Source organism: Thamnophis sirtalis, unplaced genomic scaffold (assembly GCF_051295495.1).
Source record: "Thamnophis sirtalis isolate CommonGarterSnake01/CBP01778 unplaced genomic scaffold, rThaSir2_p1.2 scaffold_1, whole genome shotgun sequence".
Taxonomy (NCBI): Eukaryota; Metazoa; Chordata; class Lepidosauria; order Squamata; family Natricidae; genus Thamnophis; species Thamnophis sirtalis.
Window position 1 is genome coordinate 97,598,675 of NW_028261381.1, and position 15,383 is coordinate 97,614,057.

The 15,383-nt window shown below is 35.8% G+C and overlaps 1 protein-coding gene across 2 annotated transcripts in view; it reads left to right on the forward strand.

Annotated features, from left to right (window-relative positions):
- Positions 1–15,383, forward strand: part of PDHX (pyruvate dehydrogenase complex component X) — an 82,483-nt gene that overhangs the window by 46,785 nt on the left and 20,315 nt on the right. The window contains exons 1-5 of one of the 2 annotated variants that reach the window (XM_087719687.1): positions 211–385; positions 5,801–5,884; positions 8,015–8,115; positions 10,450–10,640; positions 12,819–12,917. In XM_087719687.1, coding sequence (XP_087575813.1) covers positions 244–385; positions 5,801–5,884; positions 8,015–8,115; positions 10,450–10,640; positions 12,819–12,917 — 617 coding nt within the window. In that variant the 5' untranslated portion in view covers positions 211–243. Of the gene's footprint in view, positions 1–210; positions 386–5,800; positions 5,885–8,014; positions 8,116–10,449; positions 10,641–12,818; positions 12,918–15,383 lie in introns of those variants that run through there. The other variant, XM_087719692.1, reaches the window with a different exon arrangement.

Here is a 15,383-nt window from a genome sequence, read left to right on the forward strand (position 1 = left end):
AATAGAAAATATGTAGTGAAAGAAGTCGTAGTCTGCATCCTATTTAATGCAACTTAGGCTTTAATAGTGCAAATTACGCTTTCACAAAAGTCCCCCTCTTCAGATAATGCATGGCTGGTGTATGACTACCGAGTTCGTGCGCGAATTCAGGCAGAAAAGACACCTTGCCGTGGGAGGGAAATACTCTTTTCAGGCAATGCGATAGACAGCCTGGCCTCGGAAGGGGAGGGAAAGGGGGGAAAGATGGCAGCCTCCTTATGGCTGATCCACCGCTGCGGAGGGAAGATCAATCGCTTGCTGGGCAGGAATTTAATGCGAGCGCCCCTCGGTTCCTTGTCCCAGGCGGTGGGTTGCAAATTCCTACATACGACCCCGGAAACCTTGGGTGAGCACCTGACTATTCCCGGGAAAATTGCTGCCTTGGCCGTTTGTTGTTAAACCGGGGGTTCGGCTGGGTGAACCGGTGAAGGCAGCAAGGATGGGGCTGTGCTTCAAGAAACTAGCAAGGAATAGGAACGGGTGCCAAGTAGCCAGGATGAGGAGCTCAATGCAAAGTTTGTATTACTTTGATTCCGTGGTATAAAGAAGGATCTTGTAAGTGGCTGAGGCGGCTTGAATGAGCTTTAGGCATTCTATTAATGTAGGTCCATTTCTTTCAGCCCCCTGAAGGTTTCCTTTCAGAATCAACGAAGTAATTTTAGAAGTTTGTCTTCCTGATATCACGTAGGCCAAAAGGACAACTATTTTTAATAAGGTTAAATCAGGCATCCCAAGAGCAGGCCGACTGCCTTTTGTGAAATGAAATGTTTATCAATAAGCATATTTTAGATTCTCTAGAATATGTCCTCAAAGAGTGAATTGTGCAGGGTAAATGTTAAATATATAGAGAAGCAAAGCATTGCTTCTGCATTTTGCTCCATGTTACATATTAAGGGGAAGATTTGTAAAATAGTGGCTAAGTTCTGGCAGAATGATGAAGGTCAAAATGTGTTTTGATGATGCATTATATTTATAGTACAGCCATATTCCATACTTTCAGCATTCTTCATGCATATATTAGATTTAATAAGGTCACAATATTGTATATTGATTCATATTTAGAATGTTCAGTATAAAAAAGATAAAGTGGCAGATGATTAATAGGAAGAATATCTGACTATGATGATTGAGGCTTATTTCCAGATACATTCTAAAGTGAGGATTTAATAGTCTTATATACTTGAGCCAATCTCAGTATGGTATATTACTTTTTAATAAATTGACATACAGATTTCATTTTAAAGTGAACTGTAGGTAGTCCTCAACATACAATCAAATGTTTAACAACAATTTAAAGTTGCAACAGCTTTAAAAATGACTTGCAGGCTTTGTAAAACATAATTCCCTATCACTGTGGTCATATTATGCCTTTTGGGGTAGCTGTCAGCTGGCTCACATTTATAACCAGTACCAAGTGCCTTGCAATCATATGATTGCCATTTGTAATCTCTGCCTAGAAAGTCAGTGAGAAAGTTTGCAGGGAAAGTTGGAAGCAGAGGGAATGGGGAGCTACAGATTTTAATCAGTGTGAGTTTCTCATTGATGATAGTATAAGCATTAAATAATAGTATTATTATTATGGATAGTATTAAACATTAAATAAAGGATCAGTGCAAATATCTAAATGATCTGTCCTAATTTGGTTGCAGAGAAAAATGTGTTTTTGGCAATTTTCCATTTTTGCTTCTTAAGATTCCTGGGTATTTATTCATTCAGTATAATGATATTGTATGTGCATAAAGGCTAAAATTGGTATATGCAACCAACAGCCCTGGACAGCTGGAATCTCACAAGATCATAAACTTTTAACATTATTATGTACATTAATATATACATTATATTAATGTGTGTACACATAAACATTCATACACATTATATGTATATATAATATATTTTATATGCTGCCCAAGGCAATTCCTCTTCCCTCTTCCCTCAGTGCAGCTGAGGCAAACCAAAAGGTTAAACACCCAAGAGCTAAAGTGTCATTGAATTGCTGAATCCGGCTTGTCAATCATGCAGCATTCTTGGCAGCATTGCCTTTTTATGAAATGTTTTTTTCAGTGTACTTTTGTCTACAGCAGTAGTTCTCAACCTTCCTAATGCCGCAAACCTTTAATACAGTTCCTCATGTTGTGGTGAACCCCCCAACCATAAAATTGTTTTTGTTGTTACTCTATAACTGTAATTTTGCTACTGTTATGAATCGTAATGTACATATCTGATATGCAGGATGTATTTTTATTGTTATAAAGTGAACATAATTAAAGCATAGTGATTAATCACAAAAACAATATGTAATTATATATTGTGAAATATTTATTTCTAATTACAAATAAATGAAATTTTGTCTGGGAAGTTTAAGAGCAGGCTCACGGCTCTAACTGGAAAGAATACCTTTCTTTTAAAAAGAAAAAAAGGAAAGAAAAAACAAAACAGCCACCAATTCTTCCTTCTTTCTCTCTCTCTCTCTCTCTCTCTCTCTCTCTCTCTCTCTCTCTCTCTCTCTCTCTCTCTCTCTCTCTCTCTCTCTGTCTCTCTGTGTGTGTGTGGCTCTTTGTCTCTCCCCTCCCTTCCTCCCTCTCTGTCTCTCTCTGTAATTCTCTTTCTGTATCTCTCTGTCTTTCCCCTCCCTTCCTCTCTCTCTGTCTCTGTCTCTCTGTCTCTTTCCTCCCTCCCCCATCTCTCTCTCTTTGTGCCTCTTTCTGTCTCTCTCTCTCACTCACACACAGACACACACAGACACACAGACACATACTCATATCCTGTTCTTTGGCTGCTGCACAAGCCCACGTGGCATGCGCTGCCCCCTTCTGACAGTTGTCTCGTTTCCAATGGAGGGGGTGCGGAATGCATGCGTTTTCCTCCCTCTGCATGGATTTCCCACCCCCTATTGGTCCCGCTGTTGCTGCAGCTGCTTTTGCTGACTCCAGCATGGCAGTGGGACTCTTGCCATCAGTTTAGTGGCCCACCTTCTTTGCTCAGGCAGGCGGAGGAAGAAAGGAGGCTTGTGATAAAGCACCCCTGCCACCAAGGGCGAAGGGGAGCACCTTCACCCTCGACTATTGCATGCCTCCTTTCTTCACCCGCCCAAACTAGCAAAGAAGGCAGGCCACTAAACCGATGGCAAGAGTCCCACCTCCATGCTGGAGTCAGCAAAAGCAGCTCCAGCAATAATAGGACCAATGCTCCCCCCCACTGCCCGACGCTATCTCCTTTCATTCTCCATCTGTCTCATTCGGGCAGGGGGGGCTTTCTCACACGCCACTAAACCGTCCGCTTGCTCACATTCAAACACCCCCCCCCGTCTTTCGGCATAGGCTCTCTGGAGGGAGAGGGAGAGTAAAAACAGAAATTTTTACAGTGGCGCAGAAACAGTCCCAGGCACTCAGTTCCAGCTCTCCCTTCCCCAAGCATGTCCCGTTGCTGCTTGAGCCACTTTGCTGAATCCGGTGCTGCGGCGGGACTCTTGCCATCGCTGAGAGCTTCGCTGGCAGCCGCTTCTTGCCTTCGGAGAGATTTGGAAAGCCTTGGAGAGCAACTTCTGCAGAAGCCCAGGCGTCTGAGAAGAATTTCCCGCCATTACGAAGTCGCCAAGGCTGTAATTGTATGAGGTGTGCACACGCAACTATGTTTTCCATGACATGGAGCCGCGACGATGCTCTGCGCGGTCAGCGATCACTCCGGAGCCCATCCGCAGGGGATTTTGACGAACGCGAGGGGGAGCCTAAAGTTTAGAGTTCCTATAGTCTTAGTGTTTGTAAAGGTCGTTCGACCCCCAAAGAGGTCGCGACCCACAGCTTGAGAACTGCTGGCCTACATTTATGGAGTTCCCTGATCTCTTTTTTCAAGCTTTAACAAGTCTGTCTCTCAATGGCTATATCTGTTATGAGACTTAAGAGAAGGTGGACTATACCATTCTGATATCACTTCAAATAAAAGGTTACCTTTGAATCAAAGCCTATGCCTCAAAAATGTAAGGAACACCTTTCAAGAATAAAGTATTTACTTCAATTACAAGTTATTCAAATTGCAGTAGACTATGAAAAATCCCGGTTCCACCACAAAATCGCGGAGGACAAAATCGCGCTCGACGAAAGCGCGCATTTGACGTCATCACAGCGCGACGAAAACATCGCGCTGTGATCGAAAAATGTAAAAATAAAGCTAAAACCTTCCCCTAACCCCCCCAAACCTAACCCTAAATCTAACCCTAAACCTAACCGTTAACGTAACGAAAAACCTAACGCTAACCCTTAACCTAACGCTAAACCTAACGCTAACGCTCTAAACCTGACCCTAACTCTTAACCTAACCCTAACCCTTAACCTAACCCTTACCTTTATGTGAATCGGCTTGCTTTAATTTAATTTAATTTAATTTTTTAATTTTTTTTCATCGCGCTGTGATGACGTCACATGCGCGCTTTCGTCGAGCGCGATTTTGTCCTCCACGCTTTTGACGGGTCACGAAAAATCCCATGCAGGTTAATGAATATGTTTGAGGAGAATGTTCTACATGGTTGCAAAAAAAGAGAGATTTCTTCTTCAGACCCTTTCAATTCATTAGGCAGAGGGGTTCTTTGTGGCTTGCTCGGTGAGGAGGAGTGGGTTTCTGACCCTCTTCTGTTAACATAGAATTGCAAGCTAATATTGGAAGGGGGGAGGTAAATCATTTACAATATCTTATAAGAACTGAAAATAAAGCCCTTGGCAGGTTAAGTCTCTGTAGATTCTGTCCATTCACAGTCTGATTACCCATCTAAAATGAGATCACATTTCACAATACGATCTGCTTTTGCAACGTCGTGTCAAACGACCTTTCTTTCTTAATCTACACCTATAATTTCTTTGCTAGCTCTAATAGTGTTAAATAATATCACAGGTCAGTTACAGGTACTACTTGACTTATGATTGATTGCTTTAGTGACTGAAGTTTTGAGGGTCTCCCGTGAGTACTTATGACCAGGATTCAAATTCTGATGGTCCTTCTCCTCCCTCCCCCTCTCCCTTGAAAACATGATCACACTTTGAGTGCTTAGCAATTGGCCCACATTTATGGTCATTTGCAGCATCCCACGGTTAAATGATCGCATTTTATGATGCAGAAGAGATTGCAAAATTGAGTTAGTCACATGGGTCATCCGATTTACAACCATCATGACTTACAATTGGGATGACCAGGCTCTATTATGGTCATAATTCAAGGACTATTAAATTTTTCTTTATAGATTTATATAATTTGGATTTGTTATGTATTGCTTTAGCCTAATGTGGGATCAATATACAAGATTATGTTAAAAACTAATGTCTTACAAATTCCCCAGTCAATTAGACCATCAGCAGTGTTCTTGGAAATACCAAAGACAGACTGAGAATGTTTTGCTTTCCTTTCTCAAATCAGATCTAACATTGGTAAAAGTAGTTTTTGAACACTGTTGGAATAGATTTTGTTTTTCAGAATTTAGCTTTGTATTTCTGTACTCCACTTTTTAATACATGACACCCAATCTACCTTTTCCATCACCATAGAGTAGCTGTTAAGGATATTATATTAGGTCAACTAAGTTAGCTTATGGGCCAACTTTCTTCACAGTCTGTAAAGAAGTCTGTTCCTTCACTTAAGATTGTCCTCATAGCAGCTCCTTGTAGAATCACTACCATGAGCATTTAGCACATATGATTCTATGAATTTGGTACTATGAATTTGTTGGCTGTTCTCATGAAACTGAAACAATATGATGATATATTTTTTCTCCTTCTAGGTATCCCTGCTGTTAAAATCCTTATGCCTGCTTTATCACCTACAATGGAAGAAGGAAATATAGTGAAATGGCTGAAAACAGAAGGTAAGTCTGAGATATTAAAATGCTGTCTTGAACATTGAAATGTTTTATCTTTCCAAGTATAGTCTACTCTTATTTCCTTTTTTCCTTAAAAAATAGATTATTATTATGCTGCTACTCCCTTATGACTGGCATTTGTTGTGGATTTAGCATGCATAATTTTATCAGTTTTACAGAATATTGAAGATGTCATTAATTCATATGTTTATTAAATTTGCATTGTCTCATTATATGTTTGGTTGGATGAATGGTTTAAACAATTTATGATTATGGTATAAATGAAAGTAATTAAATTATGTAAAAGAGAAACTTATTAATTCATTTTCTGTTTATACATAAGCAGTATTCTAAGGAAAACTTGAAAAGTATTTAAGGTCACCAACGTAACTTAAATCTCATGCTGTAATTATAGCAATGGTTTGATTATAGCAAATGGAACAAATTGCATTGTTGGATTTACTGAATAGATAAGTACCTCATTATTTCCTTGTCCTCCTTTTCCTTTTTTCTTCTTCAGATATTTTAGAGACTCTTCTAAATGAAATGTCTGCAGTGATCTAATACTGATTTTGAAACATTTCCCAGTGGCTGTTGTTTACAGTTGCCATTTCAAAGGAACATGATCTACTTACATCATTACCCTTCAATATTCTCTATATTTTGTTTTTACATAAATATAACAGAGGAAGTAGATGTCAGAATTGTACATGTCATTTAGTGACCTGGCTGTTAACATAATTGTGCAATATTTAAGTCTTTGATGTGGAAAATTATGAGAAATCAAATTTAGGGCTTAGGCAGGTCAGTTTGCTTTCTTTCAGTAAGACATTTAAATGACCTTTTCCTTTTTTAATAAAATCATTGTACACAATGTCAGTCAAACAACAAAGAATCAAAACTTTGTTAGTACAATTTTCCAGAGAGGAAGTATATTAGATGTTTTAACTCTAGAACCATTTAGGAGCTTATCCAGTTTAGTTCATTTTAAATGGAAAGTGTCTAACCAACTTTTACAGTAGTTAATGAAGAATTCTGAATCAATTAACACAGAAATCAAATAGCATGTTATTGAGTTTAGGAGAAAATGCTAGCTAAATTATTCCATTTTAAAAATAATATATAGAAATTCCTATTAAGTTCTTGCTTTTAACTTCTTAAAATAAATACATATTTCTAATAGGATTTTCCCTCTGTTTAGGAACTTCCAAAGCAATTTCAGATTACTTCTTAAATTTGTTTTGTGTGAATGTATTTTAAAAAAGGGAAAACGGGACAGTACTGTTTATTTAGAGAGATTTTTAATACTAAAATATCAGATTGCATGAAATTTCTGTGCTTGCAATTTATTACTTAGGATAATTTTGTTTATTCTTAATTACCTGGCATCCCTTATTGACGCAAGACAGTAATCTCTGTCTTAAAATTTCAGTCTTTTTTTTCTTTACTCTTAGATAAATTTGGTTTCCTTTTCTTCTTGGGAACATTGCGTTATTTCTTATAGTTGCCCAGGCAGTACTTTTTCCTTTTAATCCTGGATATTGCTATGAAATTCTTTCTGTAAACTTCCTTTGACTCAGTCTCATTCTTGATTTCTGTTGCTGATTTATACATTTTCCTGATTTCTGTTGCTGATTTATACATTTTCCATGATTCCTAGTTAGCCTTCTGAGAGTTGCAGTCTTAACAGATATGGAAATAAATAAATTGGAGAAGGGTTGATATAGATCAATTAATCTGTTATTCTTGCTATACTAAATTTGCTTTGCAATCAATTCTAATACAGCTGGTTGTACATCAGCCAATAGTCAGTATCACTTTTCCTTCTCTCACCATTTTTTACATATGGGCACAAACAATAAAGGTAAGGACGCGATACATAAATTTTCACTCAGTGCCACAAGCCATATTAATTTCATCCTTAATTTACTTAATCCTTTATTTTGTATTTGTACTGAAATGCATTTTCTTTATCTAAAAACAAATTATTTAATATCTGTTCATTAGTTTTTAACAAAACTCATTGTGTTTTTAGTTAAATGATTTTATTTTTAAATACAAACTAAATTTAATATAAACTATGAATTAAAACCTATGAAATTTATTAAATAGATTGAATTTTATTTTCATTTACAGGAGAAACGGTGAATGTTGGAGATGCCCTATGTGAAATTGAAACAGATAAAGCAGTGGTTACAATGGAATCAAGTGATGATGGCATATTAGCTAAAATAATGGTAGGAGTAATTTAAGTTACTATAAATTATGGTCCTTAGAATATTATGACCTTTAGAATATATACTTAAGTTTCAATAGATTAAGATTTATTTTTCCTGATTTTAAGTATTTTATTAGAATTTCTTGACCTAGTATTCCAGATTAGGATACAATTCCTAGAATTTGAAACAACAATGATTATACGTTATTCTTATTGCAATTTCTACAAATAGGAAGGATGCTAAATTGTAAGAGAGAAGAGGGGGAGTACAAAAACAAATGTGCTTGGCTATGTGTGTGCTTGCATAAAATTGGTCTTATTTTACCTTTTGTGAAACTACTGAATTATTATTATTCACTTGAATGAATGTTTAGAACTTTCATGACAATTAATTAATTAATTAATTAATTAATTAAATTGATATGGGGACCAGCTCACTCTCAGTGACTCCAGGCAGCTTACAATAATAAAAACCCAGCAATTTTTCCTACTATCTTCTTTTCTATGACATCAAAACTTGATTTTTGAATATTTGCTAATTTAAAACCATAATTGGCGGAATTTAAAAAAGATACTATACTGAAATAGGTTTACAGATTTCTGCAACAATGATCCAACTGCAGTCCCACAAGTCTGTTCAGCTGGACTCCTACAATCCTAGAAAGTATTTTATTTTTTCACTTTCAAGTTATATTTATTGAATTATTTAGGGATGATTCATTTTAGGAGGACTTTTTTATTTTAAAATTGTGGATATAAGGAATTATAATAAGCATAAATCATATGGCTAGAAATCTAAACTTTGTAAACTGTAAAGAAATAAAAAATATCCTTTAAAAAGTGCATGTGAATAAAGCCATTTTGAATAGAAAATATTGTTTATGGAAAATTGTCAAATTCATAAGGAAATAAACTTTTAATGTGGACTATCATGATTGCAGTTAGCAGGCATATATTATTTAGTTAGCATATATTATTTGATTTGCGGGTATACTACCAAATCAGTATAGACTAGGGCAATTTACAAAACAATCTAACAAATCTGCTTTTGAAATCATATGATTATACAATGTTGCCTAACACCATGCTTTGGTTTGAGGGAAACACGTCGCACATTACATAATTCTTAGGTTGAGTAAATATCTTTTTTGCAATACCAATTTGATGAGTAGTTGAAAAATAGTAGAGACTCAAATATTTGTAGATTAAAAATACTGTCAGTGAAGTAGACATGACAGAAAAGATCACTAGCTGTTCAAAGCCTTGTGCAAAAGCACTTTTGTCAGCATATTTTGTACAAAGTCTTTATTGAATGCACTATTATATGCATGTTAAAATCCTATTATAGCAAAATCATATAGTAAAGTTGCTTACTATATGCAAATTCAGAACACTTCACTGTTCGTGATATGAAACCTGCAGTTGAAACTTTCTGCTTCACTATGCTATGCAAATAAGTATCAAAGACAGCTTGATGTATGAATGGATTATAAAATACCTTCCTGGGCAGTTAAGAAGAAATCAAGCAAGAAAATACCTGTCTGGAGTTTAAGATAATAGGGCTCCATCTAAGATAATGGGACCTATCTTTCACAATGGAAGATTTCCACTGTTGACGGTTCCTTGTGAAACCATAATAGTGGTTTGTGTCAGTCCTTCAGAGTTGCATCATCAGAGCTTTTCTTTCAATCAAGACCTTCATTTTTTTCTACTTTTTTTGTAATTTCATTGAAACAATAATATGTTAATGATTTTTAGAATGGGAAGTGATTATTAATTTTCTCAAAATCAAGGAAAAATAGGTATATTTAGTTTTAGTTTAGTTTTATCTGTTATATCTTTCAGTTTAGTTACAGATAGACAAGTGTAAACATTTCTTACTATATGTATGAATTCTTTCTAGTAAAGATCACTAACAGTATTTGAAAAATGAAATGGTAATAAGAGGAAGTGTAACTGGACAGCGGAGGAAAAGGAGAAAAAGGAAGTCATCCTAGTGCCAACAAGGACTAAATTTACAAGGCAGACATTTACACATTCCAGAGGTCTGCAACTAGTTGTAGTTCCTGCTTCTTAGCTGTCACTTTTCTGTTTAATAGCAAATGTAAGGGTCCCCCAAGCCTCAATCACCTACAGTTCCCCAAAGATGGGCTCCAGCATGAATCCGAAAGCTCAGAAGACAAAATCTCTGGTCCCAATGACCAAACCAGATTGGATCCTGTTAGTATCTTAGTTTTATTGTATGTTTGCAGACTGGGATTGATTTAATTTTTAAATGTGGTTGTTCCCTAAATGAGGCAAAAACATGGTAATTTCATAAGTCTACAGCATTCTGTTTTCTATTCCATTTCAGAAGGAAGAGGGAAGTAAAAATGTGCGCTTAGGTACACTAATTGGTTTGCTAGTAGAAGAAGGACAAGACTGGAAGCAAGTTGATATACCAAGTGATGCATCCTCTGAGCCTGTGACATCATCAGCATCAACAGCCTCTTCCCCAACTCTCCCATTAGCTCATAAAATAGAAGAGCGCCAGGGAAAAGAACAGTAAGTCTCTAGGTATCTCATGGACTGATGTATTTCAGTATATATTTCTACTGAGTCTTCTACAGAATTTTGTATTCGTATGAGAAACTAGATTGTTCCTGGTGCATAAAAATATCTATCTTAATATCCTATTCTAAAAGTGACAGAATAATCAGGAAATAGAGTTTATATCTTAGCCTAACTTCTCACAACAATTTGTACTTTGAATTCTAATAATAGAATTTATGGAAACCTCAAAAATTCTAATTTCAGTCCATTTATTCTTAGTGATACTAGCAGTGCTATAGTAGTAACTACAGCTCTAAAAATTATACTTCTCTGTGCATTATCAATGGTATAGAAATAGTAAATGAAATAAGTGGAAAGAAGTCTTTACATCAGTACCTTTTTTGGTGCAAAACTTTATTTATTTACAGTGTTTTTAGAACACTGACTCCAATAAACTCACTGTCAAAACAATCGATATATCAGTAGTCAATTTGCTGTATCCATACAATCCACAAAAAAACAATAAAATATTCCAGCAGCACAAATTTATCCCTAGTGTCAGTATTATTGTTGTGTGTTAGATATCAAAGGCCTCAAAATGTTCAGTCATGACTGCCATACAAAATTCAACAAGCGGTAGCATCATTTTCATCTCCAAGGCAAGGTGTTCCATATCAGGGGCATAGATGCAATACATCTTTTCCTATATAATTTACTATTGATGTATTGGTTGTCTTAACATTTCAATGAATGGCAATATAATAATGGTATTGGTTTTTTTTTAAAACTAAATAGACCTGGTTGTGGACAAGGTAAATTAAAACATGCTAATGCAAAGATTCCAGGGAGTTAAAAAAAAGTACCATATTTTTCAGAGTATAAGACGCATCTTTCCCCCCAAAAAAGAAAATCTGGATGCATCTTATACACCAAATACAGCCATTTTTGGCCTTCCAAAACATTGCCCCGCGCATCCTGTCTTTTGCAAAAATGGACATGCAGAGGGTTTGGGAGGCCTACAAAGTGCTCCTAGGAGCTGGGGAGGACCAAAACGACTGAAAACAGGTCCGTTTTTCATATAAACTGTGTTTTTGCCCTTCCCAGCCCCCAGGAGCACTCTACAGTTCTCCCAAACTCTCTACACGTTCTGGGTTTGTTTGTTGGTTTTTTTGTTGGTTTTTTTTGCAAAAAATGGGACAGTTCTTGCTTGTTTTTGCTCTCCCCCAAGAGCACTCTACACGCCTCCCAAATCCCCTGCATGCCCCATTTTTGTGAAAAACTCCCCCGTTTTTGTAAAAATGGCCCATTTTTCACTTCCCAATACCACCACTACCACGCATCACATTTGTGCCCTCTTCGGCCCCTAGGAACACTTTGCAGGCCTACCAAACTCTCTGCACACCCTGTTTTTCACACACACCAAAAAAATTTTAATGTACCGCTTCAAAATCTTGGTGCGTCTTATACTCCGGTGCATCTTCTAGTCCGAAAAATATGATGCCTAATATTTTATCCTACACACTTCTAATCCATATTACTTAATTCTTTCTTAATTTTAACTCATAGGATGTTGCTAATATATCCCAATTTGATATTTTTCCATTTAGTTAAAAATGTTAATAGGTTTCAGTTTTTGGCTACAGTAGTATCTTTTTTTTAAGTTGCCAAATAACATTATAGTTTATTAAACAATGAAATGAAATGGATAAAGTATTTTTTCATTTGTACGTAATTCCATTGAATATGTAATGGATGAAACAATAATTGGAGCAAATTGTTATCAGTTCAGGGTTTATTACTTTAAAAGCAAATATAACATACTTGCAATAAAGCAGCATTTTCTTTGAAGATGTGTTAAACTGTCTTACCATCCTGATAATTATCATGTTGACCAGAGTTAATGGAATTGTATACCAACACATCTGGAAACCAGATTTTGAGTGGGAAGGAGGGTCGGTTTGTGTCTGCAAAGAGTTGTTAAATATGTTTCTTGTTGGCTATTGCTTCTCTAGATAAATTATTTTTACTTTTTAGAGCTTATTGTAGAAGACTTGTATCACTTTAATAATCAGAATTGTTTTGGCATTTAAATTTTAGGAAAATTAAATATGGTATATATATTTATTTAATAAATTCTGAGTTACTTTTTTGTATGTACCCTTTTAATACAGTTGTACCTTTGCTTTTTAGGTTTCGCTTAAGTCCTGCTGCCCGTAACATTTTGGAAACACATGGACTTGATGCAAGTCATTGCACACCCTCGGGACCTCGAGGAATTTTCACAAAAGAGTATGTGAAATGTCAACTTTTTCTTTATGTATCATATTCTGTAAAACACGTTTCTTCTAATTCTTGTAAGAATCAACTATACCAGTTGATATCTTACTTTCCTAGAAAATGGAACTTTGTATTAGTTGTAATACAGTCACAAACAGAAAGGAATATGGGGATGAAGGAATCAGTCTGTCAGTTGAAACTATGAAGACAGTGATATAGAAGTGCCATGACAGTATTTTAAGTTACACACTGAGTAAAACCTTATGGTGAAGCAAATGTGTACAGAAATAATAGAATCTAGATCAGTGGTAGTCAACCTTTTTATACCTAACGCCCACTTTTTTTATCTTTGTTAGCAGTAAAATTTTCTAACCACCCGCCAGTTCCACTATAATGGTGATTTATAAAGTAGGGAAGTAACTTTACTTTATAACATTTATAAAGCAGAGTTACAGCAAAACCCTACCGCCCACCATGAAAGCTGGAACGCCCACTAGTGGGCGGTAGGGACCAGGTTAACTACCACTGATCTAGATGGAAAAGATAGGGGGAGAAAGGGTGAACCAGTGTTTTTCAAACTTGATATCTTTAAGATTCAAGACGTAAGACTTAAACAGCTTACAAAGCTGAGCAACTACTGTACCATGCCAAAATTAAGTTTAACAGTGGTTTGGCAGAATTCAGGGAACAGAAGAAAACTATCATCAAAGAGATGGATGCTCCTTATGGACTATTCAAGTCCACAAATCAAGTGGTCAGTTGCAATGTATTTGGAAGAGCAAGAGTTATTACCAGGGACAAGCAGGCATCTTCCAATACAGTTACCAAAGGTCAGGTCTAGTCAGTGACATCAGACTAAAGTTATACAGAATAAAGAAATTACACAAACATTTAAAGCAGCTGATTTTTGTTGAAAAATTGATACTTCAAGATTGAGGATCGAAAGTTTTTCTTCCATCCAGCTCCTCAATGGCTGCCACAATTGCAAAAATGCTGTGCTTTGAAAGGTGCTTGTTAAATCAGTTCAGTTTCTGATTCTATTTATAGAATGGTGGGGCCATTTACACAACCAAGTGATTCTATCAGGTTGCATTGCTCCTACTTGCACTGAAATTAATTGAAAGATACTTTGGAATGATGGAGCTGGTTGGAGCTGTGTATCATAGAGACTCCTTGGTAATAAAAGATTTTAGATCTTAAGCAAGAATCCTTATCCAGCATTTTCTAAATCAGTTACAGTAGTTGATATTACTGTGCTTAAATTTATTGATATTTGTTTCATAACTGAAACTAATTCTATTAATAAATGAACTGCCTTTGGTAACAGAGCACTTAAATATTGCTAACTTCTCAGATATAATGGGAAGCCAGCTGCTAAGACAGCACTGATACTGAAATGGCATAGTAGAGCTTTGGATGAAAAACAAATAAATATAACCTCGATTTTGTTCTTGTTGTGACCTGATTTAGATGGAAAAGTAAGCTGAATACATAACACCTCACATGTAACAGTAATTATGAGGAATCTTAGTAATTGTAAAAACATAAATTAATTTATAGTATATAATTAATTCATGCCAGATGGGAAACTTCTGTAGGTTACTGAGATACCTACAGTAATTAATTTTCTCTAGTAGCCATGGACATGTAACACAGGTTTTTGTACAAGGTCAATAAAACAATAAGCAATGGACTATTTGATGCTGTAGGTTTTTTCCCCCAAGTCTGAGACCTGCAGGTGGCAGCAAAACACAATTTTCAGTAAAACTTTATTATAGTAAAAGGCACACTACAGTGCTGAATCTTGCAAATTACAATTTTTCATAAAAGTTATATTTCACACAGAGCACATATTTCAACAAATTTGTGATATTGGGTTTTACACATTTCTCAATTCTGGAGTTTTGTTTTGGGAGAGAGATCTCTGCTGTAAAATGGTGTTTTTAAAAGCTCCCTAGAAGCAAAATTGATAAATAGGTTTGCATTTATTTTGTTCATTATCGTGAACTTTACCTATTAATAATGGCATGCCCTGAGAACATAGAAGACTGCATTTTGTGTTTTTCCGAATTGGCAAAATGAAATGAGGAATTACTGATATTGAAATTCATATTTAAATGAAGTCATTGGAAAAAACCCTCATTGATTTTAATAGAGCAGTTGTGTTACAGTAATTCATAACTAAAGTCCTAGATAATACAAATAGATTTATTCATAATAGATAGATTGACTGTGATTTCAAATCAATGTTGATTCTTAGTGACTACATGGAGCTTTTCCTAGAAGATCTTATCACCAACCTTCAAGTTTTTTTGTTTCCTTGACTATCTAGGGACCAGCTTTCAAAATCATAAACATTATTCATGATTGTGTATTGCCTACACAATTCTGGTATTTGTAGATATCTTGACATTTAAATATCTTTCCTAAGCCTTTCAGTTCTGTCCTACCAAATGCCAATCTGAGGTGTAATCCGAT